The sequence below is a fragment of the Schistocerca cancellata genome, chromosome 3, assembly GCF_023864275.1.
Source record: "Schistocerca cancellata isolate TAMUIC-IGC-003103 chromosome 3, iqSchCanc2.1, whole genome shotgun sequence".
In the NCBI taxonomy this organism is placed as follows: domain Eukaryota; kingdom Metazoa; phylum Arthropoda; class Insecta; order Orthoptera; family Acrididae; genus Schistocerca; species Schistocerca cancellata.
The window spans coordinates 517,964,471-517,990,230 of NC_064628.1; the positions used below are offsets into that span (position 1 = coordinate 517,964,471).

The 25,760-nt window shown below is 43.8% G+C and overlaps 1 protein-coding gene across 2 annotated transcripts in view; it reads left to right on the forward strand.

Annotated features, from left to right (window-relative positions):
* LOC126175322 (DIS3-like exonuclease 2) overlaps positions 1-25,760 on the forward strand; it is a 236,843-nt gene that overhangs the window by 128,384 nt on the left and 82,699 nt on the right. For both annotated transcript variants that reach the window (XM_049922035.1, XM_049922033.1), the window contains exon 12: positions 19,299-19,569. In XM_049922035.1, the coding sequence (XP_049777992.1) occupies positions 19,299-19,569 (271 nt within the window). The remainder of the gene's footprint in view (positions 1-19,298; positions 19,570-25,760) is intronic.

Sequence of the window (25,760 nt, forward strand, 5' to 3'; positions counted from 1 at the left end):
AGATTCTGTTTCATATCAAACATTTAGATGCAAGTAGACACTTGCACTGTCCTACAACATCTAAACACAGTAGCAAATCAATTGCAGTCCACTTATACTTACAGTAGAACAGGTGACCATTCTCAAGTTGGCATTGAATTATGTAGATAGTGGAAATAGTAAGTTGCATGATGACTGCTCATAAAGTGCAGAAATGTATTTAGCTAACGGGGAAATATTAACACAATATAAACAACTGATAACTGTAAAGCACTTCCTGATCAATGTTTAGGTGGGAAATGAAGTTCAACCAAATAGCTGTTCAAAAATACAACATTTGAGGTTACATGATCAGAATACTCTCCCTGAGATGTTAGTCATATGTTTACCAGATTTGCACTCTAGGATCAATATTAACACAACTTAAACTAGCTGCTGTTTCACAAGATGTAGCAGAGGTGTTGCACGAGTACTAGTATCTCCCGGGATTTTCATCATTGTTACAAATATGTACAGAGATGTTGTGTGTTTAATAGCTCTCCTGGGACCAACTATTTTGAGTGTGGGGTGAACTATATAAAGACCGGCATGTGAACTTATTGTGATCTTGAAAATCACATAATCATTTGAAAAATGGTTTTCATAGATTTTTTTCTACTTAGTATGGACTATAAGTATTAACAGTAACTCTCTTTGTGAAATATGTGGTGGTTTAGGAAATTAGGAAAGTTTACGGAACCTTTTTATGTATCTGTACTGGTAATAGTTCATTTATGGGTACAAGCACCATATTGAAAATTATGGAAAATTATGCAAAATCTTAATTAATGGCTTAATCAGTTAGTGAAATATGTCAACTTGTGTATAAAAGCGAGGCCAACAAAAGTATAACAGCAAAGGTCAGAATCTAACAAGCACAGAGACAAAATATGCAATGGAAAACATAGGTACTCACAAACTTTAACATTAATTATCTTGTAAGTTAATTAGTTTCACTGAAACTGAAATATGTCACAGAAAAGTTAGAATGCTAGTCTTTACAATGAAGGATATCACTGTATCCATAAGTACTTATTAACTCACATGAACACTGCAAAGTCGTAATGTAATGAAAGGTTCGGTAATTCATATGTTTTGATTAACAAGGTTTTCAGTGAAACTAGATACACCATTGGAATCATCACATTGAATATAATGCCTTGAATAATGAATGCAAGCTGGGGAAAAGCTAGTTAAGGTTTTGAAATATTTAAGCATCTATTGCTTAGTAAGGAAATGTAAGCAAATTCAAAAATAAGTGAAGAAAAAATTAATTATTAGTTAGGATGCAATAGAGCAGATGGGAGTTTGCAGTTTGCTCTGGTAGAAAGCAGGTTGGTTAAGAGTGCATAATTCCTAATAATATGCTGAGAAAGTTGGGGAAGAGTGAAACGTTATTTTAGGTTGTCAGGTAAGAATTTTGATTTTCCTGACCTCAGTGATGACTTAAATATTCACAGAAAGAGGAGTGCTATGTTGATGGTACAATAGCTTGATCTTTCTCTCTCCTTTCACCCTCAGATTAGAACAACTTGCCCTCCATTTCTAATGTTTCACAGCCAACAAGTGAACACATTTTGATTAAAAGATAATCACATCAGACAACAAAATAAGATGGGATGTAGTGAAGGTAGGGACTAGGAGAACCAGAGAAGAGAAGAGCATTAAGAGTAAATGATACATTGGTATCACATGTGTGCAGTGTTGTGAAACTTTGTAATAAACATTTTTCAACTGTTACTAAAAAGATGGTGTTGTCAGGTTCAGTAAATGCTGCCATGGAGTATCTCAAACTAACCATCACAAATAACTTCAGTTATAAGAATATGACTCTCACCACACCAGGAGACTTCCAACCCACAGGTTTTTGCCAAAGCGTGCCTGAAAGCCACATTCATGGGTGACATGTGGATTGTGTTCTGACCAATAGTGGCTGTCATGGAGGTTTAAAATATCTTCATGAGTGAAGTTAGATTCATCAGTCCATATCGCATTGTTTTTCACTATCTTCCACCAGGTGCAAAAGCGATTCGCAAAACTGTACTTGATGAATGCAATCTTCTGGCCGCTGATGTTGAGTTAACTTATAATGAAATGGATGCAGTTCTTAATGATGCAACATTTCAACAACTAGTCTTTAAGATATTTGGAACCGCTGTGCAATATCATAGGTTCTTCACCAATGTGATTTGTGAATGGTTTAAAGAATTGTGTCCTCTTCTTGTGGAGTACGTCTAGTCCTGGAATGACCTCTGTCCATTACTTGTGGATGAAGATCACCAGTTTCCCGGTGGTGTTGCTCCAGGCAGTGAAGAATATTCTTATTGGGTGGCACCTTTGAGGCTACTGTGCAACATACACATGAGAAGCAGCAGCTGCTTGGTTATTGGATGCACCCAGCACCAAAAGCATATCAATATATTCATCATTTGTTTTGTTTACTCGACTGGGAAGCCATCCTACAGGAACTTGACAGAACCAGTTATGCTTGTGCACTGTGCATTTAGTAAACACATGTATGCTTTTTAATGGATCCCACTGTCATGTGACAAAATGATGTCCTGCTTATAAACGACAAGAAGTAGGAACATAAGCGTTAAAAGAACCTGATCAGGATTTGAACCATAGCTCCATGGTAGTTGTGGGTTTAATGTCCCAGCAGCCTACCCAGTCAGCTATGATGTATGATACGCTAGTGCAGGGTGATACACATTCCTCTGTACATTCAGATGTACTGCATAACATGACAGTGTTGCCAACTCCTTGTTTTCATACATGTGCTTTTAAAATGCACCCAATCTGAATTTGCTAGATAAATTTTGGTCTTGAACCTGGATGAGGAATTGCATGCCAACATCAAAGTGCAACATTTTTTCTTCACCCTGTACATTTTAAAGTCACAATTTAGATTTCCAGAAGGCTGTGATACTGGGAAGATTAAGTACACATGAAGTCAGGGCCTTTTTATTAATTAGACAATAAATTACAGATTATTAGTTTATTTTGTGATCTGTCAAAGGCAGTTGACTGTGGGTTGGGCCCTCTGCTGTCGCCTGTTCACATCTCTGTAGCAGCCAGTTACGAATTTAGCTATTTTTGTCATTACTAGCAGCATTTCTTGAGTTTCATGTGTATTTTTATATTTAAGAGGTTTAATATTGCATTGTAGACTGTAAATGTACATTCAGGCAGTCTGTAACCTGGTTCTTATTTCTTCTGAGCAGCCAGCTAAACAGCTCATTAAGGCATCAATGTCCATTGTTGACTCATCAGGAGGGTAGCAAGTTGCATATCTAAGTTTCTGTCTGCTTAAATAGTTTTCTTTTTCAGTAGTCCTGCTAGGATGGGTAGGATGTGTGCATGCTGTGTATAGAGACGCAGAATGAACTGACCACAATTCATGATGAAGGTGCATTTGGCTATGGTCAGCTGCCTTCAGGCTGCCGCCTCAGGATCCAGCAGTGTTGGAGACTCTCACATGTCATATGGGATACCCCAGGTGCTGCTTGTTTCGCCCATGGGCTCTGCACCCGATGCATCTCCTGGTGAACCCAATGTGGTGGATCTGCTCTCACTGCTATGGGTTCTGACGCCATTCTCAGTTCTTACAGGTGGAGGAGGTAAAGGCTGCTGGCCTTGCTTGCAGGGTGCAAGTAGAGCTTGAAATTTGTGGCATTGTTCCCAGAGATGAAGGCAATCCCTTGGTTTGAAGCTGAGTGGAGGGTCTCAGCCAAAGGCTTCATCGACTCTCGTGAGAGTCTAGGCTGCAGGATTATGGACCTGCATTATTGAGTGGGGATTTGTAGGGCTCCCCTTGACAGGTCAGGACTGCACTACACAAAAGGAGCAGATTCTCGGGTAGCAGAGTACTTGTGGAGAGCACAGGAGGGGTTTTAGGTTAGGCGGTAGTTTGAGGTACTTTGATGAACAGTCAGTATGCAGAAAGGGAAGTCAGACTGTGTTCAGTAAATTGTCAAAGCATTTGTAATAAAGTTCCGAATGTAATGGCCTCCAGGAAAGTTCTCACACCCAAAATTACTCTTTGGATCGAGAGCTGGTTGAAACATGAAGTAGAGAGCTCTGAGATATTTAGTGAATCATGGAACATATATCAGAAAGATAGATTAGATGCTGTTGGAGGAGGTGGGGGTGTTCGTAGCAGTTCATGAAAATATAGTCTCTCCCTTAGGCCGCAGTTGAGTGTCACAGTGGAGTTGTCTGATCACTTACAACAGGTCTATCTGGAACCAAGTTAACTGTTGGATGTTTTTACTGGCCACCTGCTTCTGCTGTACCAGTTCTAGAGTCTTTCAAAGAAATTCTACAGTCAGTAGCACATGAAGATGCAGATCAGGTAATACTAATTGGAGGTGACTTAAACCCACAGAGTATTGACCGGGATGACTATGGATTCATTGTGGCTATACAGGTAGACAGTCTTGTGAAGTACTTTTGACCACATATTCCAAAAACTGTGTTGAGCAGCTAGTTTGGCAGCCCATACGCAATGGAAATATGTTGGAATTTGTATCTACAAACAGGCCAGACCTTGGTGTCGGCATCAGTATAGAGATGGGGATTAGTGATCTCGTTATAGCAGCTGTGGGTACAAAAGTTAATAAATCAGTCAAGAAGGCTAGAACAGTCTCGTAAACTGACATATGGCCAGGAGAGTGGTGTACTGACCATGTGTCCTTTCATATCCATATCCAGTGACACCTGTGGGCTGAGGGTGATACGGCGACCAGTTGGTAGCATTGAGCCTTCATGTCTTGTTTAGGCGGAGTTTAGTTTTAGAAGACAAATAAGCATTTGTTAGCATCTCACTTAGACATGAATTGACATCTCATAGTTCCAGTAAGATGGACTTAAAGGTATTATGGATAAAGTTTAAACATATTATAAACCATCGTCTGAAGAATTATGTACCTATTAAGTGGCTTAAGAATGGAAAAGAACCACCATGGTTTAACAATGAAATTTGGAAGATGATGTGGAAGCAAAGGCTGTTGCACTCTTCTTTCAAAACAGATCATGTAGATGATGGCAGGCAAAGATTAGTAAAGACTTGTGCGTCTTTGAAAAGATCTGCGTGTGAAGCATACAATAACCACCAATGTCATACTTTAACGAAAGATCTGTCTGAGAACCTGAAAAAATTGTGGTCATATGTTAAATCACTAAGCGTATTTAAGGCTTCCATCCAGCTGCTCGTTGACTAGTCTGGTATGGCAAAACAAGAGCTGAAGTTTTAAATTTCTTATTTCATAAATTATTCACACAGAAGAATTGTACAAACATACCATTGTTTGACTATCGAACAGACTCCCTTATGGATGACATAGTAACAAACATACCTGGCATAGAGAAACAACTGAAAGAGTTGAAAACTAACATCTCACCAGGTCCAGATGGAATCCCAGTTTGGTTTTACAAGGAGTGTTCTGTAGCATTTGCCCCTTTCTTTGGTTTATTTATCGTGAATCTGTCCAGTACAAGGTCCCAAGCAGCTGGAAAAAGGCACAGGTGACTCCTGTATATAAGAATGGTAAAAGGACAGATCTGCAACATTACTGGCCAATATCCCTAACATCCGTTTGCTCTAGAATTCTTGAACATATTGTCGATTGAAATGTAACAAATTTTCTTGAGCCAGAGATGCTTATGTCAGTGAATCAGCACGATTTTAGAGAGCATCACTAAAGTAAAACTCAGCTTTCGCTTTTCTTAGATGATATACTGTGAACACTGGATGAAGGGCAACAGGCAGTGCTCCATGGGAGACTGTTAATGAAGGTATGAGCATATTGAATAGGTCCCTAGATATATGAGTGGCTTGAGGATTCCTTAAATAATAAAAAACAGTATGTTGTCCTTGACAGCGAGTGTTTATCAGAGACAGGTACTGTCAGGAGTGCCCCAGGGAAGTGTGATAGGGCTGTTATTATTTTCTGTGAATATAAATGATATGTTGGACAAGTTGGGAAGCACTATGTAGTTGTTTGCTGATGATGCTGTGGTGTACGGTAAGGTGTCATTGTTGAGTGACAATAGAAGGATACAAGATGACGTAGACAAAATTTCTAGTTGGTGTGATGAATGGCAGCTAGCTTTAAATGTGGAAAAATGTAAGTTAATGTGGTTGAGTAGGAAAAACAAACCTGTAATGTTAGAATACAGCATTAGTAGTTTCCTGTTTGACACAGTCACCTCAATTGTATATCCTGGCGTAATGTTGCAAAGTGATATGAAATGGAATGAGCATTTGAGGATTGTGGTAGGGAAGGCGAACGCTCGCTTTGGCTTGTTGGTAGAATTTTGGGAAAATGTGGTTCACCTGTCAAGGAGGCTGCATATAGGATGATGGTGGAACCTATTCTTGAGTACTGCTAAAGTATTTTGGATCCATACCACATTGGATTGAAGAAAAACATAAAAGCAATACAAAGGCAGGCTGTTAGATTTCTTACTAGCAGGTCTGATCACCACACAAGTGTACTGGAGATACGTTGGAATAATGGGAATCTCTGAAGTGGAAGCGACAATCTTTTTAAGGAACACTGTTGAGAAAATTTAGAGATTTGGTGTTTGAAGCTTACAGTGAATGATTCTACTGCCACCAAGAGACATTTTACACAAGGATGACAAAGATAAGATATGAGAAATGAAGGGTTCGTATGGAGCTGTGCAGCCAGTTGTTTTCCTTCACTCACTTTGCAAGTGAAAGAGGAAGGGAAATGACTAGTAATGATACATGGTACGCTCCACTAAAAATATGTAATATGAATTGTTTGTGGTGTCAACTCAAAAACATCCTGCAGAGACCTGTTCAAAAAACTGAGGATGCCAACTACTGCTTGCCTATGTATTTATCCTTTCATGAAATTTGTCATAAATAACATTTTTTTTTCAAACTAAGTGCTCAATCAATACAATTATTATTAGAAATAAGACTAATCTTCAAAAAGATTTAGTCAGTAACATTAGCACAGAAAGGGATCCACTATTTAGGAACACATATTTGCAGTAACTTCATCAGTCATGAAAAGTTTTAACTTCTAATCAAGTTCAGTTTAAGAAGAGCATGAAGCATTTATTTGTAGCCTGCTATTCCTACTCTATTGACAAATTTCTCATTAAAACAGACTCTTGTATACTGTGATTAATCATCTCGAATAATGTGTTATTTAAAATGTGGCTTCTGGAGTAATGCGATCAGTGTAAGTAAGTGGTCTAAACTGATTTTTCTCTTTGATGATGCATGGTTACAAAAGCCTAAGAATTGTCATACACACCTCAGTGTATTGTACATCTACGTGTTTTGTGACAAGTTAGTTATTACCTTTTAAATGAAAGTATGTTTGTACCTGAGTACCATTTCATTTAAGATCTGTGGGCGGTACATGAGCATTTAAAAAAAAGTATTGTGTATTCTTTTTTTTTTTTTACTTTTCTGCATCATTGAGGATCTCCAGACACAGAATGAGGTAATACCTTGAAATTATCCCAACAGGAACTGCTATGACTTATTCTGGGTGTGTCCAATCTGCCCTTCTCATCTGCATCCTGTCTGCTAACATACATAGAACATTCTCTTTTGTTGTCATAGCTGTAACAAACAGTACTCAAGTTTTTACATGTCTCAGGAGGGCACTGGGAACTTGCAGACTCTCGTTGGCAGATGTCTATCAGCAGCCCTAGCCCCAGTGCATCTCGTGACTGAGAGTACGTCTCAAGACGGCGATGATTTTATGAGCAAGACTTAAGGTTAAGATGACCAGCTCTGTGCAGCATAATCACCTGGGTATTTCATCAGCAATTGTTTGGCCGAAGTTGTCTCCATCTGGCTTTCTAAATAAAACATTATTTGATCCAGCTGTGTTGTTGCCCATGTGTCGTAATATATTCAGATAGAGTGCAAGTTTCATCAGCTATTCCACCACTCATATTGTCATTATATGCAGATGAACAATGGTGAAAATTTCACTGCATGGTGTATCAGTCATATATCCAATGCAGCACCATCACAAAAAGACTGAGATAAGCTGTTGTCAGATCTTTTACAAGAAAGGTAGTAAGATGATATTTAACAACTGATTTGACTGCTTACGTGTTCCTCAAAGGTACTGCATAAGAATGTGTGTGGAAGAACCATAACACACCTTTCTCAAACCATGACCTTTAGTCAACCCCAGTTTGGATTTAAAAGTGGTGTCTTCACATAAAATGCCATTTTCTCAGTTCAGAAATGCAGTGTGTACTAAATTAAAATGACAAAACTGCCGACTGAAATTCTGTATGACAAGCCAGAAGTATTTATTGAGCAGTTCACAATGTTCTTATAGCAAAACTTGAATATTATAGTATTAAAGGTCTTGTTGGTAACCAGTTTGCATTGTATCTAAACAGGTCATGGTATCTAAACAGGTGCTGAATGTCAAATTAAGAAACAAAATGGCATCCTAAGTTCACAAATAATCAATACACTTGTTCCACAGGAACCAATATTGTGTGTGCTCTTGTTCTCCTTATATTTAAATGATGTGCTATCATATATCCAAGAAGCAGAAATAGTGTAATGAAGCAAGTTCAGCATAAGACGTATTAAATGAAATTTTCTTGGAAATTAATAGCTGGTTTTCTGCAAATGAACTGTCACTGAAATCTTTGCAGTATGCAATTCTGTACTGCACAAGTCTGGCCACAACACTACAAGAAATGTCTGAAGAAAAACCAGTAAATGAAACAGAATGTTCTAATTTGTTAGGTGTTTATGTTGATAAGAACCTGAACTGGAAATCACATGTTATGGATGTTTCCATTCACCTAAGCTGTGGGACTTTGCTTTACAGATAACACCAGATTTTGGAGATGATAATGTTACAAAGTTGATTTACTTTTCCTATTTTAATCCACTCAAGTTTTACAGCATCATATTCTGTGATAACTCATAATTGAGGCAAAAAATATTTATTGCACAGATGTATGTTTAGCATAATTTACATCTACATCTATTTCTACATGTACATCCATACCATGCAAACCACTGTGAGGTGAATGGTGGGGGGTATGTCCCAGTGTACTGGATATTAGGATTTCTTCGCATTCCATTCACGAATGGAGCATGGAAAGAATGATTGTTTGAATGCTTCTGTGCATGCAATAATTATTCTAATCTTATCTTCACGATCCCTATGTGAGCAATACCTAGGGGGCTGTAGTATATTCCTAGTCATCAAGTTCTCAAAACTTTGTTAACAGACTTTGTTGGGATAGTTTACCTCTGTCTTGAAGAGTCTTCCAGTTCAGTTCCTTCAGTATCTCTGACTCTCTCCCATGGATTAAACAAATCTGTGACCATTCATGTTACCCTTATTTGCATACATTCAATATCCCCTGTTAGTCCTCTTTGGTACGGGTCCCACACACTTGAGCAATATTCTAGAACTGATTGTTTGAGTGATTTGTCAGCTATCTACTTTGTAGACTGATTGCACTTCCCCAGTATTCTGCCAACAAACCAAAGTCTACCACCTGCTTTGCCATGACTGAGCCTAAGTGATCATTCCATTTCGTATCCCTACACGGTGTTACACCCAGGTATTTGTATGAACTAGCCAATTCCAACAGTGACTCATCGGTATTATAGACATAGGGTACTATGTTTTTTTCATTTTGTGAAGTGTACAATTTTACATATCTGAACATTTAAAGCTAGTTGCCTGTCTTTGCACCACTTTGAAATATCATCAAGATCTGACTGAATAGTTATGCACCTTCTTTCAGACAGTACTTCATCAAGGATAAATGCATCATTTTTTAAAAAAGTCTAAGGTTACTATTAATATTGTCTCTGAGGTTCTTAACATACAACATGAAGAGCAAGGGTCCAACACAGTTCCCTGGTGCACACTTGAAGTTACCCAGTGTCTGATGATGAATCGCCATCAAAGATAACATGCTATATCCTCCCTACCAAAAAGCCCTCAATCCAGTCACAAATTTCACTTGATACTCCATATGATTGTACTTTTGACAATAAGTGTAGTTGTGGTCCTGAATCAAACACTTTCTGGAAATCAAGAAATACTGTATCTATCTGACTGCCTTGATCCAAAGCTTTCAGTATATTGTGTGAGAAAAGTGTGAATTGGGTTTCACATGATCAATGTTGTTGGAATCCATGTGTTTTGGCATTGAGGTGGTCATTCTGTTAAAGATACCATATTATGTTTCAGCTCAGAATATATTCTAAGATTCTACAACAAATCAATGCCAAGGATATTGGACTGTAGTTTTGTGTTCAGTTTTAATGATTTGAGCTGTTTCTCAGCACTATTGACACTAATATTGACTTCACTCATCTATCCAGTGGTATGAGAATTAAATTGGGGAAATTCTCCTGGGGTTTCCTTTAGAAAGGAACATTTGAAAACAGAGTTAAGCATTTCAGCTTTTGCTTTGCTACATGCAATTTCAGTTCCTGTCTAATTCACTAGGGACTGGACACTTAACTTTGGTGCTGCTAACAGCCTTTATATGGCCAGAATTTCTTTGGGTTTTGTGAAATATCATTTGACAATGCTGTGATAGTCATTGAAGGCATCACATATTGCTCTCTTGGTAGCCAGAAGTCTCATTCAGCATCTCTCTGTCTATAGCTGTATGCTTTGTTTTACACCTATTATGCAGCACTCTCCATTTCTTTAGAAGTTTCTCTACAATGACAGTATAATATGGAGGTTCCCTCCCATTTTGAAATGTTCTACTGGCTACATATCTGTCCAGTGCATGGTCGCCTATTCTTTTGAACTTCAGCTGTGGTTTCTGTACATTCTCCTGCCTTGTCCTGAAAGTGTTAAGTTTCTGATTGGGCTATTTCACTACTATTTTTTCTAGTTACTGAACGCATAAATCTTTCTACTTGTTTTAGTTGTCCTTTCTATTTTGGTAATCATTGTTGCTGCAACCATGTTATGGTCACTGATACCAGTTTCAATATGGGCATCCTCAAAGTTATATCTATTTATTGCAATTAAATGCCCTATATTTTCATTATAAGTTGGGTTCCTAACCATCTGTTCTACATAGTTTTCAGAGAAGGCATTTAGTTATGTTTCACAGGATGTCTTATCATGTCCAACACTAACGAAACTGTAATTGTCCCAGTTAATTGTGGGATGATTATAGTCTCCAACAATGATTATAGTATAATTGGGGAATGCACATCCAAGTGAACTGAGATTTTTGTTTGTAAAGTTTTCGTTTACATCAGGAGATGAGTCTTGGTGAGTAATAGAAGGATCCAATTATTATTTTATGCCCACCCCTGATACTAAGTCTTGCCCAAAGACTCTCACAAGAAACTTCAGTTTCTATATTGGTGTAATTGAGTTGGATACTGTGGATAATGGAATGTAGTCGAATTAAATCAGGTGATGCTGAGGGAATTAGATTAAGAAAGAAGACATTTAAAGTAGTAGATGAGTTTTGCCATATAGGCAACAAAATAACTGATGATGGTCGAAGTAGAGAGGATATAAAATGTAGACTGACTGTGGCAAGAAAAGCGTTCCTGAAGAAGAGAAATTTGTTAACATAGAGTATAGATTTAAGTGTCAGGAAATCTTTTCTGAAAGTATTTGTATGGAGTGTAGCCATGTATGGAAGGGAAACATGGCCGATAAATAGTTTAGACAAGAAGAGAATAGCAGCTTTCGAAATGTGGTGCTACAAAAGAGTGCTGAAGATTAGATGGATTGATCATGTAACTAATGAGGAGGTACTGAATAAAATTGGGGAGAAGAGGAATTTGTGGCACAACCTGACTAAAAGAAGGGATTGGTTGGTAGGACACGTTCTGAGGCATCAAGGGATCACCAATTTAGTATTGGAGGGAAGCATGGAGGGTAGAAATCGTTGAGGGAGACCAAGAGATGAATACACTAAGCAGATTCAGAAGGATGTAGATTGCAGTAGTTACTCGGAGATGAAGAATCTTGCACAGGATAGGGTAGCATGAAGAGCTGCATCAAACCAGCCTCTGTACTGACGATGACGATGACAATGACGATGATGACAACAACAACAACAACAACAAGAATAATGACATCTACTGTGACAAGTACAGCACCTCCATTTCCCATTGCCTATCCTTTAGATATACACTCAAATTTTCCGTAAAAATTTGACTGCTAAAAATTTTAGGTTTCAGTCAGCTTTCTGTGCATAGCATTGTGTCAGCTTCACTGCTTTTCAGGAGCGCTTCAAACTCTAGCACTTTGTCGTGAATGCTTCAGCAGTTAATCATTTGGATATTAATACTCTTACCTGTGGGAGGTATATTTTTCGATCTTACTCTAATGCTTCTGGGTTTTCTACAGCTACCGTTATCTGGTTCGAATTGAGAGTCACCTAAAAAAATATAAAAAAGCACACAGTCAGCTACCTGAGTAGCAGCCTGTGATGTGTAGTGCACACTTGACCTATTTAGGGGGATCCAACAGTTCTCAGCCTGATGGTACAAATCCAAGAAATCACAGCCTAGCTTGTCACAGAATCTTCGAAGTCTCTGGTTCAGTCCTTCCGCTCAACTCAGAGTCAAAGGGCGACGATCAGTTCTGGAGACAGTGATGCAAATTGTGTGGTTCATTGAAATTCCATGCACAAGGCTGGTGTACTCAGCCTTCTCTTCCAGTTGCTGGAATGGACCAAGAATGACCTCGGAGACCAGACGACAGGCATAATTTTTTCCAACGTGGTCGCAATCTGCAGTTGATTGCACGTTATGCCCTCAATGGCTGCTGGAATAGCTTCAGCTTGTTGAATGAGGCCCCACAGGCATACATGTTGAGGACACATGATATCCTTTCCTGTGCCTTCCTGGCATTTCCCTAAGGAGTACCATCATTTGCCATACATTTGAACTGCTGACTTGACTAAAAGGAGTCTCAAACATTTCGGCCTTTATGTGATGGTTCCCTGTCGGGTTTGATCTCCAGATCTCAAAATTTTTCCAAAGAGCGAGCCGATTGGGGAAGGGTGCCTTACTTGGTGCATTGTGTCCATTGTGCGTTGAGACCTTTCGCCAGCTTATTCGTCATTGCATTGCAGTCCTGCCCGCTCTCCATCTTTTGGGCATGGATATGTTCTTGCATGCATTTTCCACCATGCAATGTGCAGTGATGCTTTCTGTGCTGACGATGAACATGGACTACTTGTCACCTAATATCCAGCACGGTAGCCAATCCGTTGTGGTGGGGCCACCATGTAACCTGTTGGTTGTAGCCCTCTGACAACACAGGGATCGCTCAGTTGATGCCTGCGCTGTTAACTCCCCACGTATGCCAAGGAGTAGATGCCTATCTCCCTGGGGCATTGGGACTCCCGGCAATGGCCATCTTGCCAGGTGGCCCTTGCTGAGGCTGGGTGGCGCCCTTGGGGAAGCCCTTTGTCGGAGTGGGTGGCATCAGGGCAGTTGACCCGCAATGAAGCATTGTACATGATCTCTCATTGGTGGCCAGCCGCCAGCAGTCTCTAAGTGTTCTCGGGTTCAATTTAACGCTCAGAAATATGATCTGAAAGCGTTCCCCTCCCTGGCCACACCGTGGGAGGAGCGTAAGTTTCAGGATGGCAGTGACGGTTATTCGCCCCGGTTCCTAGTTTGTACAAGAGTTGATGGGGAGTATTTCATGCCCACAAAGCCTCAGTTCTGTGTAAAGCATTTAGAGGACAAGTTTTGGGAGGTGGAGGGCGTGTCCAAAATGCGCTCTGGCTCAGTTTTGATAAAAACGGCATCCTCTGCCCAGTCACGAAGGTTACTTGCTTGTGACAAGTCGGGAGTTTAAATATGGTCCAAGGTATTGTTTTCCATAGGGACCTACTTTGCTGTCTGATGATGAGCTGCGCACCAACTTAGAGCGTCGAGGTGTTCATTTCGTCCGGCACGTTCATCAGGGTCCGAAGGATAATCAGGTTGCTACCGGTGCCTTCATCTTGGCCTTCGAGGGTGATACATTACCGGAGAAGGTCGAGATGATGATCTACTGTTGTGATGTCAAGCCCTATATCCCTCCCTCGATGCAGTGCTTTAAGTGCTGGAAGTTTGGCCATATGCCTTCCCGCTGTATTTCCAGCCTCACATGTCAAGATTGCAGATGCCCATCACATCCCAATACTACGTGTGCCCCACCTCCAATCTGTGTCAGCTGTGGAGAGCATCATTCACCTCACTCGCCAGACTGCAGGATCTTACAGAAAGAGTGCAAAATCATGGAATAAGACCTTGGACCAACTGACCTATACTGAGACTAAGAGGAAATATGAACGACTACATCCTGTGCGAATGATTTCCTCCTATGCCACTGCAATGACAACTGTGTTAGCCCCGTCTGTTCCATGACTTCCAGTCGGATCGCCAAACCGTACAACACATGCCCCCTTGCCTGTAGGGGGCACTATACACCCTGTTGCTCCTGCGCCACCTACCTCAGGAGCAACCCCCACCCATCAGGGACGTCCGTCCCCGCTTCTAAGCTGGAGAAGCGTCCAACTTCTTCGGTTTCTCTCGCTCGTAAGGGGACCCTTGGGTCCCTCCCTTCCCAGGTTTCCACAAGTGGGAAGGCTGACACCCGACAGTGGCATAAGTGCCCACAACCAGCTGGCCGTAGGGCTTCGCGTTCCTCCTCTGTCCTGGAGACTGAATCGGCGAAGCCTTCCCAGCCAGTGAAACCCAAGGAGCAGCGTGGGAAATCCAAGAAGAAGAAGAAGACCTCTAAGCCCAAGGAACTCGCGGTGGCACCCACCCCACCGCATCCTCCAAGCTATGTGTCTGAAGATGAGGTGGAGATTTTGGCGTCCGCTGAGGACCTGGATCTCGCCGTTCCCTCAGACGCAATGGATAGCAGTTGCACAGGTACTCACTCGGTGGCAGCAGGTGACCAGGAGGCGTAATCTGCCTCCCCAGTCCCTTCACGCCTTTCTCGGCTATGGATAATGTCATCCTCCAGTGGAACTGCAGCGGTTTTTTCCACCATCTTGCTGAGCTCCGACAACTTCTCAGCCTTGACCCTTTCCTCTGCATCGCTCTTCAAGAAACCCACCCTCCATGGCTATTGGGGCAGCCTATGAAAGGGTCTCGTCCTTCACTCTCTTCACAGCTAGTCTGTCCGTTTCCAAACACGTTTAGAGGCTGTCGCTGTTGGGTGTGGATGCCTCAGGCTCTTACTGTCTGCAGTCTGTATCTTCCACCAGATGGTGATGTTCCGCAGCATGTCCTGGCTGCACTGACAGCCTAATTTCCGCCACCTTTTCTGTTACTGGGCGACTTCAATGCCCATAACCCTCTGTGGGGTGGATCAGTGGCTACGGGCAGAGGCAGCACCATTGAGCATGTATTGGCACAGCTCGACCTCTCCATTTTAAATGATGGTGCCTTCATACATTTCAGTATGGTGCATGGCACATACTCAGCCATCGAGCTTTCGATCTGCAGCCCTAGCCTCTTACCGTCTGTCCAATGGAGCATGCATGATGATGACTTGTGTGATAGTGACCACTTTCCGATCTTTCTGTCACTGCCACAGCGTCACTCTTCTGGGCACCGTTGCAGATGGGCTATGAATAAGACTGACTGGGCCTTGTTCACCTCCATTGCCTCTATTGAACCTCTTTCCAATGAAGTTACTGCTGCGGAATCTGCCGTTCCCCGTTCTTCTGGGTCCCCTCGGCGGAGGACTGTGCCTTGGTGGTCGCCTGAGATCGCTGAGGCGATTAAAGATCGCCGGCAGGCGCTCCAGAGTCACAAGCGGCATCCCCCACTAGAAAACCTCATCGCCTTTAAACGCCTCTGTGCGCGGTCCCACTGCATCATTCCCCCAACACAAGGAGGAGTGCTGGGAACGGTATGTCTCCACCATTGGCCTTCATATCTCTCCATCGCAGGTTTGGGCCAAGATTAGGTGACTCTATGGCTATCGGACCCCTGTCAGCATCCCTGCACTCTCACTGAATGGAGCAGTTTATGCTGACGCCAACATAATTGCAAACTGCTTAGCAGAGCATTTTGCTCTGAGTTCCGCTTCTACAAATTACCCACTGTCCTTCCGCTCTGTGGAAGAGCGGTTGGAACGTCGGACCCTTTCATTTCTCACACGCCATCCTGAATCCTACAATGTTCTGTTCAGTGAGTGGGAATTCCACAGAACCCTAGCCGCTTGCCCTGATATGACTCCCGGGCCAGATCGCATCCACTGTCAGATGCTCAAACACCTCTCGGCGGACTGCCAGTGTCACCTCCTAGACCTTTACAACCGTATCTGGGTCGAGGGTGAGTTCCTGTCGCAATGGCGGGAAAGCATCGTAATCCCCGTTTTGAAACGTGGCAAGAACCCACTAGAGGTGGACAGCTACTGCCCCATCAGCCTCACCAACGTTCTTTGCAAGTTGCTCGAATGCATGGTGAGCCGGTGGTTGAGTTGGGTACTCGAGTCTTGGGGCCCTCTGGCTCTGTCTCAGGGTGGGTTCTGTAAGGGTCGCTCTGCCACCAATAATCAGGTGGGCCAGGAGTCTGCCATCCGTACGGCCCTTGCCTGCCGTCAGCACCGTGTTGCTGTCTTTTTTGACATGCGGAAGGCATACTACACCACATGGCGACATCACATCCTCTCTACGCTTCATGGTTGGGGCCTTCGGGGTCCGCTGCCGATTTTCATACAAAATTTTCTGTCACATCACACCTTCCGTGTGCAAGTTGCGGCATCCCATAGTTCCCTCCGAGTTCAGGAGAATGGGGTACCACAGGGATCTGTCTTAAGTGTCTGCCTGTTTTTAATTGCAATTAATGGGCTCACTGTGGCGGTGGGAACGTCTGTCTCAGCTTCCTTGTATGCTGACGACTTCTGCCTCTACTATAGCTCCATTGGCATTGCAGCTGCTGAATGTCAGCTGCAGGGCGCAATCCGCAAGGCACAGTCTTGGGCTGTAGCGCATGGCTTCCAGTTTTTGGCTGCCAGGACCTGTGTCATGCATTTCTGCCGGCGAAGCACTGTTCACCCTGAGCCATGGATTTACCTTGACAACGAACCTCTTGCTGTGGTGGAGACACATCGGTTTTTGGGTGTGGTTTTTGATGCCTGGTTGATTTGGCTCCCTCATATTCGGCACCCCCGTGGTCTGTGCCCCGCCCAAGCCTTCGGCTCGAATTGGCACAGGGCCCGAAGGACTCAGTCTCTCCTGAGGCCTTCCGCCGCCGCTTTCTTTCCATCCTTGCCATGTATCAGGGCTCTGGCATTGTCTACTCTGATGGTTCGATGGTTGCTGGTCGTGTCGGTTATGCTCTCACTCTAGGGGACCATTACGAACAACACTCATTGCCGGCTGGCTGCAGCGTTTTCACTGCTGAGCTGGTCGCCATCTCTCGTGCCCTAGAGTATATCCGCTCCTGCTAAGGTGAGTCCTTCGTTATCTGTAGCGACTCCCTGAGCGGTTTACGAGCTCGCGACCAGTGTTTCCCTCGCTCTCGTCTGGTGATGGCTATCCAGGAGTCTCTCCATACTCTTGCCCATTGTGACCGCACTGTGATCTTTGTGTGGACCTCTGGTCATGTCGTCATCCCGGACAATGAACGTGTTGACATGCTGGCCAAACAGGCTATTGGTGCACCAACCTTATCGATTGGAGAGTGACCTCTGGGCTGTTTTGCAGCAGAATGTCCTTTGCACCTGGGGTGAAGAATGGCGCACCCTGCCTTCACCAAACAAACTTTGGGCCATCAAGGAGGCTACCGTTGCGCGGCACTCCTCCTTGTGGGTCTCTCGCAAGGAGTCTGTTGTTCTCTGCCAGCTACGCATTGGGCACTCTTGGATGATGCACAGCCACTTATTGTGCTATGAGGACCCACCTCTATGTCACTGCGGATCTGTTTTGACGGTGGTCCACATTTTGTTGGCCTGTCCCCTTTTAGCTGTGCTCAGGCAGATGTTTGCGTTGCCTGATATGCTCCCTGCCCTTTTAACAGATGACACTGCCATGGCAGGCTTAGTTTTGCATTTTATTCAGGCAGGGGGCTTTTATCACTTAATCTAAGTGTTTGTAATTTTTTTGTGTTGAGTCTGGCATTTGGCCTACGGTTTTAGATTGAGTTTTTAGTGTGTTTCTTGGTGGTTGGGTTTTCCTTTTTTGTCTCTATGGTCGGCCAACCACTGTCACACTCTGTGTGATTTTAATTTGTTTTGTCTGATCTCTGTCTGAGTCTTTCTTGCCCTGTGTCGTCTCTTGTCGTCTCCATTGTTCATTTTTATTCTGTGTGGGTATTTGAAGTTTTGGAAAAAGGGACCGATGACCGTCGCAGTCTGGTCCCTTCAATCCCACAAACCAACCAACCAATCCAGTGTTCAAGAACAGCATTCACAGTGTGGCTGCATTTCGGCTGGTGCAATGTATTATAGGACAGTGAACGAGTTATGTGTTGTTCACTCTAGAATCTCTTCTATACAGTCCTGTAAACAGTTGCCCATACTAACTTCACAGTACGTTTACTCTCTTATGTAGTTAGTCGCCATTCAATCCGAATTCAGATGAACAGTTACTTTCATAAATGGAAGGAGAAGGCTTTCATAAATTTAAGGAGAAAGCACAGAAAGAAACGAGGTAGTCAGTCATAAAAATCTTTGGCCATTTACCCAGTGATGTAAAGTATTTAGTAGATAATAAAATAAATGGCAAATAAAATAAGAAATTCTATCCAAACTAAACTTGATGATCTGCTCTTAATCTGTACCTGCACCTCCAACACCGTCTGGTTGAAGTACACTGTTACCGCAAACTGTAAAATGCTAAAGATGTGCTGGAATTTGAAGTTTGTGTGTGAGGGGGACCTGTTGATAGGTAATATATCTTCAAACTGTTTGGTGAAGCTGTGAACATTTAAAAAAAATATAAAGTAGTGAGTTTCGAAAAATGAACTGAGTCTGACCTTAAAGTTTTTTAATTTGTCAGTGCATCTAAACATGAAACTTTTGTAACAACAATGAAAGTGGAAAAAAACTGTTACATAGCACTTGTTTGGGAAAAAAGAAAAACAATTATTTGTACTGTGCTCTCCATGCTGTCACTTTTATAAGTGTTCATATGAAAGCAAATTAAGCTGCTTTTACTGTTAATGCTTAAAACTCCCACACTTTTTGATTATTGCGTTACACAGTGTCAGGTGTTTATGATTCATTTTATTTGGTTATACAAAAAGACTTCTGTACATGTTCATCAATATTTTTAAATTGCAGGTTAATTGAAGAGTTTATGCTGCTGGCCAATATGTGTGTTGCTAGGCAATTACATACTGATCATCCTGAACTTGCATTTTTGCGATGCCATCCAGGACCTGTTACTTTAATGTTGAGTAAGGTAAAGGCCACATTTGAGAAGCGGGGAATTCACCTAGACGTATCATCAGCGGGTGCACTACAAACATCAATGTGGCGCTACAGTGGAGATGATTTTGTTAGCCGAGCTCGCATGATGGTCATTTCTTCATTATGTGCCCGTGCCATGTCAGTAAGTATATACACTATTTCTTTTCATGTGCCAGTTTCAAGTTGGTGTTAATAATGTTACTGAGTGGCCCAATACTAAAACGCTGCTTTTGTTTAGTACTGGCAAAAAAATAACTTTATTAATAGATTTAAACTTAAAACTGCATATGTGGAAGCAGAGATTACCAAATGTGTAAGTGAAAATGGAAGTGATGGTTACATATAGTGTTTCTTGGTCAATGTAATTTGTTTCTAAATATACCACTCGGTGACTTAGATTGTTACCATTCATTCATTTTATTCATTCATTTGTTATTCATTCTCAAAGTTCCGTGGTTCCCATTATATAGAAGAAAACAAGGATATGGTAAGACAGTGTAAATAAAGCTTCTGGTATGAAGTTTTTTATTGCCTTGATCATGTGTTTGTACACTGGATTACTAGTTTCGACGGGACTAAGCTGTTATCTCCAGATTGAGTCCTGTAAGATCCAGTCCAGTGTGAAAGCTATATACACATCTTGAAGGAAGTAAAAAACTTCATTTCAGAAGTTTTCTTTATGCTTAATTAAGTTATTGCTCTCCAGCTGATAGTGTCAGTTATTTATGATATGGTAAGAGTCAAGGTACACATCAAATGAGAGGCTTAGCTTTTTATATCATGTAAGAATAGGGGCCTAATTGTTGTGTGAGAAGATGAGCTTTCAGTCATAGAATCTGATGATTTGTAGAATAGTTAATAGAGATGTCTGCAGATGTCAACAGTTTCTTACCTCTTACATTTATTGAGTAACTAATTTATGTTGTTCAAACAGTGGAAAATGTGGAATGGAATAACAGTAATAATATATGGAAAGGATAGATTGTTACTCTCAACATAGAGATGACACTCGAGTTGCAGACAGGCACAGTGAAAAGGAATGCTTGAAATATTTCAGCTTTTGGATAAAGTCTTTATTCAGAAGTAAAAAACTTGCACATGGTGGATACTGCTGGTTGGAGTAGTATATAAAAAAGGGAAAGGCAACCACTCACTCACATTGGACAGATGCATGGAGCACAGAAACACACAGTGGGAAGCAGCGTTAACTCTAGCTTTCGAGCTCTTGCTCTTCTCCTAGCCTCCTGGGCATGGGATTGCACATTTGGATGTCTGCATGTGAATGTATGTAGTTTTTGCTAAAAAAAGACCTGCACGCATACATTCATTATGTATATTCCCATACAAGGGAGACATTTTAATTAAATGTTACTGGTGTCGGCAGATAAATACAATCTTGCAACACTTACGTTGTTCAGAAGTACAGTGCAATGTTCCTTCAGACGTGTGAACATGTCCAAAGGAACAGGCACTGCTGCGACTACACCCATTTTTAAATAAATGAAATTTATACACAGTTATCTATATTTACAACTGCAAATATGTTTCATGTGTCTTATAACAGCTGTAATCGCTGCAGTGCGTTTTCCTTCAGACATGTGTGCATTTCTCTATGAACATTGCATCATACTTCTGAACAACGCAGGCACTGCAATATCTTAAATATCATCCTGAACCCCTCAGGGGGCTCAGCATTTAGTTGCTGGGTACGGGCTTGGCGACCCCAGGGTCCCTGAGCTGGGGACTGGGAAGCGCCACCAGTCCTCAATACCGTTAAGCTCTGAGCGTGCTTCAACGACCACCGTAATGCGTGACGGTGGAATGTTGTACGGTACAGAGCCCAGGGATCTTGGCTTAACTGCCTGGGTCGTGAAGATGGTATAAACCTGTCTAAAAAAAACCTCAATCTCAAGATGTGCTGCACGCCGAGGAGACGCATGGCTGTTGAGGTAGAACAGTTGCTAGCGGGCGCCTCCCAGTTGTATTAGGCTTATCCAGGCAAGCGGGGCTCTGGGTGGACATTCCTTCCCCTAGCTGCTCATGGGACCACCATGAAATGAAATACGAATAGTGCGCAAGCACGAGTCTCTAAGAAAGGAAAGTTCAATGCTTTACAGTATGACCCCCAATTGTTCCCTTCCCTGTCCACACCAGGGGAGGAACGGAGGTCTAAATTACCTGGTGAGACATATTCTCCTCGATTTCTGGTTTGCAGCTGAACAGATGGGGTCTCATTTCTGACCACAAAGCCTCAGTTTTTTGTGGAAAATTTAGAGGACAAGTTTGGAGAAGTTGAGGGGATGTCTAAAATGAGGTCTGGAGCAGTCCTCATACAGACAGCATCCCCAGCACAGTCACGGGCATTGCTTGCTTGTGACAAGCTCGGTGATGTTGCAGTCTCCATTACGCATCATAAGAGCCTCAATATGGTTCAGGGACATATTTCTCATCGTGATCTGTTGTTGCAGTCTGATAACGAGCTCCGTGCAAATCTGGAACGCCGTGGTGTCCACTTTGTACAATGTGTCTTCAGAGGACCCAAAGATAGTAGGGTTGCCACCAGCACCTTCATCTCGGCTTTCGAGGGAGACACCCTGCCGAGATGTGACGCCAACCCTACCTGTCGGCATTGTGGACGTACCTCCCACCCCAGTGTCCCGTGTTTGCCACCCCCTGTTTGTGTCAACTGCGGACAGAAACATTCATCTTGCTCATCAGACTGCGCGGTTTATCAAAAAGAACAGACGATTATGGATTATAAGACCTTGGACAGGCTCACTTACACAGAGGCCAAACGCAAGTATGACCGACTTCACCCTGTGTGCATTTCATCAACGTTTGCTGCAGCAGCTTTGATGTCGCCATCCCTGGTGATGAGCCCCCAAGCTCAGCCACTTTTTGTGGGCCCTCCAGCCCGGCCGTCTATTCCTGCCCCCCAGGTAGTTGGGGGAACACCCTCTTCCGTTGCTCCCCTGTTATCAACATCGGGAGTAACAACTCCTCCTCCTTTGGGGACTTCAGTCCCCACCTCTGAGCCGGAGAACTGCCTGCCTCCTCCAGCTCCCCTCGTGCAGAAGGGATTGCTTGGTGTTCTCCCTTCCACGGTTACTGCCCCTCCAGATGTCAGCCAGTGGCTGATAAAGCCACCACCTGAGGGCCGGAGGGCTTCCAGGTCTTCCTCGGTCCATGAGACTGGGTCAGAAACGCCCACCCAGCTTGATAAACCGAAGGACAAACGGGACCCTACCAAAAAGAAGAAAAAGCAAAAGGAGAAGGACATAAAGACAGAAAAGGAGTTCACCACAGCCCCTGAAGATGATGTGGAGCATCTAGCGTTCACTCAAGAGCTAGATGTTGCTCGACCCGCAGCTCCTATGGAAGTTGATCAAGCTACTTCGCAATCTGTGGCGGCGAGCGCTTTTTTCATGTCTTCACAGTCGGATACCATTATCCTTCAGTGGAATTGCCATGGTTTATTCCACCACCTTGCTGGGTTGAAACAGCTTTTGTGCCACTTGTCTGGCCGTACAGGAAACCTGGTTTCCTGTTCGGTAGACCCCCTCCCTCCGTGGCTACCGGGGTTACTATAAGAACCGCGTAGAATATGACACGGTGTCTGGCGGTGTCTGTGTTTATGTTCTTGCCACTGTTCCTAGTGCCCCAGTGCCACTTCACATGGCTCTCAAGGCTGTTCGAATCTGGGCAGGAATGGAGCTTACCATCAGTTCTCTCTACCTTCCCCCGGATGAGGTTGCCCCTCTTGCCGACCTAGCTGCCTTGTTCGCCCAGCTCCCCCCCCCCCCCCCCCCCCCCCTCTCACCATTCCTCCTTTTGGGGTACTTTAATGCCCACCACCCTTTATGGGGTGGGGCCCAGATCTCGGGCCAGGGTAGGAACGTTGAGGCTCTCTTGGCACAGCAGGACATTGACCTCTTTAACACTGGTGCTCCCACATTTTAGCTTGACTCATGGCACATACTCGGCCATTGACCTCTCTCTTAGTAGCCCTGGTCTTCTTCCATACATCAGTTGGAGGTTCACGACGACCTCTGTGGTAGCGACCACTTTCCTATCTTGGTTTCTCTTCTTCAATCCCAACCCCCTCACCAGCTGCCACAATGGTCTCTTCGTGGAGCTGATTGGGCAGCCTACACCTCCGCTACTATGGCCATGCTCCGCTTCCTGGTGACATTGATTTGGCAGTGGACGAGGTCACTATGGCCATTGTTCCTGTTGCCGAGGCAACTGTCCCCTGCCCTTCAAGTACCCTAAGGTGTAAGTCAGTCCCTTGGTGGACACCAGAGATTGCAGAAGCTATCCGGGACTGCCGGCAATCCCTGCAATGACACCGGCGTCATCCTTCCCTAGAGAATTTGGTTGCCTTTAAACGGCTGTGGGCCCAGGCTCGGCAGTTAATCAGGTGGAGCAAACAGGACTGCTGGGAATGATATGTTGCCACCATAGGTTCTCACACCTCCCCATCTCAGGTGTGGTCGCGGGTTTGGCGCATTTTAGGCTTTTGCCCTCATGCGTCTGTCCCTTGCCTTTCTCTTCGGGGAGCACTTTGTACTGACCCAATCACCATCGCCGAACATCTGACAGAGTACTTCGCTCCTATTTCCGCAACAGCAGGCTACAGCGCAGAATTCCACACCATTAAAGAGCAGGCTGAGTGTACGTAGTTGTCATTTCGCACGCACCGTTTAGAACGATACAATGCCCCATTTAGTGAATGGGAGTTCCAAAGTGCCCTTACAGCTTGCCTCGATACCTCTCCAGGTCCAGACCGAATTCACAACCAGTTTCTTCACCATCTCTCGGTGCACTGTCAGGCTGAATTACTCGCCCTGTTTAACCGCATCTGGATGGAGGGCGTTTTCCCAACTCGTTGTCAGGATAGCTTTACCATCCCGCTGCTGAAATCTGGTGCAGATCTGCTGGTGGTTGATAGCTATTGCCCTATCAGCCTTACCAACATTATGTACAAACTCCTGGAACAGATGGTGAGTCAGCGGCTCATGTGGATCCTCAAAGATCGGGGCCTCCTAGCCCAGCAACAGGGGGGCTTCTGTCAGGGCCACTCAACGATCGACAATTTAGTCTCGCTAGAGTCGGCTATTCGTACAGCTTTTACTCGGTGAGAGCATCTAGTTGCTGTTCTCTTTGATCTTCGGAAGGCCTACGATACCACCTGGCGCCATCATATCCTTGCTACGCTGCGCGAATGGGGCTTATGGGGTCCACTTCCGATTTTACGGAATTTTCTCTCCAATCACTCCTTTCGGGGTAGAGTTGGCACTTATTTTAGCTCTGCTCATATTCAGGAGAACCGTGTCCCACAGGGCTCGGTTCTCAGTGTTCCCCTCTTTTTGGTGGCAATTAATGGTCGTGCGGCTGCAGTGGGCTCATCAGTCTGTTCCTCTCTATATGCCGATGACTTTTGTCTTTATTGCAGTTCCCCAAGCATCAGTGTCGCTGAACGGCGGCTGCAGGGAGCTATCCGTAAGGCACATTTTTGGGCATCCGACCATGGTTTTCAGTCCTCAGCCTCTAAGACCCGAGTGTGCATTTCTATCGTCGTCGAACAGTCCATCTCCATCCAGAGCTCTACCTTGCCAATGAACTCCTTCGTATTGAGGAGACGCATCACTTCCTTGGCATGCTGTTTGATGCTCAGCTCACTTGAACACCTCATCTTCGCGAGCTTAAACAACGGTGCTGGCGGCACCTCAACATCCTTTGCTGCCTCAGCCACACCGTTTGGGGGGCTTCATGAACAACCTTCCTACAGCTCTATAAGGCCTTAATTCAGTCCCGTCTTGACTACGGGACCGTGGTGTATGATTCAGCAGTACCTTCAATGTTGCAGATCCTCAACCCGATTCTCCATTGTGGCGTCAGACTGGTGAAAGGTGCCTTCCACACTAGTCCAGTGACTAGCCTTCTTATGGAAACTGGAATTCCTCCCCTACGATTCCGCTGACAACAGTTGCTTCCATCATACACCGCCCGCGTCCATGCCTCGTCTGACCACCCAAACTGCAGGCTCCTTTTTCCATCTTCTGCACTCCCCTCCCCACGACAGCAGCCTAAGTCGGGTCTCCCGATCACGGTCCGCGTTTATTCCCTTCTGTCGTCACTTGAGTCCTTTCCCCTTCCTCCTTCCTTCCGGCCCTCTTCTTCTACCCCTCCTTGGTCCCTCCCTCGCTTGCGGCTTTGGTTGGATTTGTCCTGCAACTCAAAGTCTTCTGTTCCACCTGCCAGTCTTTGTCAACAATTCCTGGCTCTTCTTGCCTCGTTTCGCGATGCAGATGTCATCTACACCGATGGTTC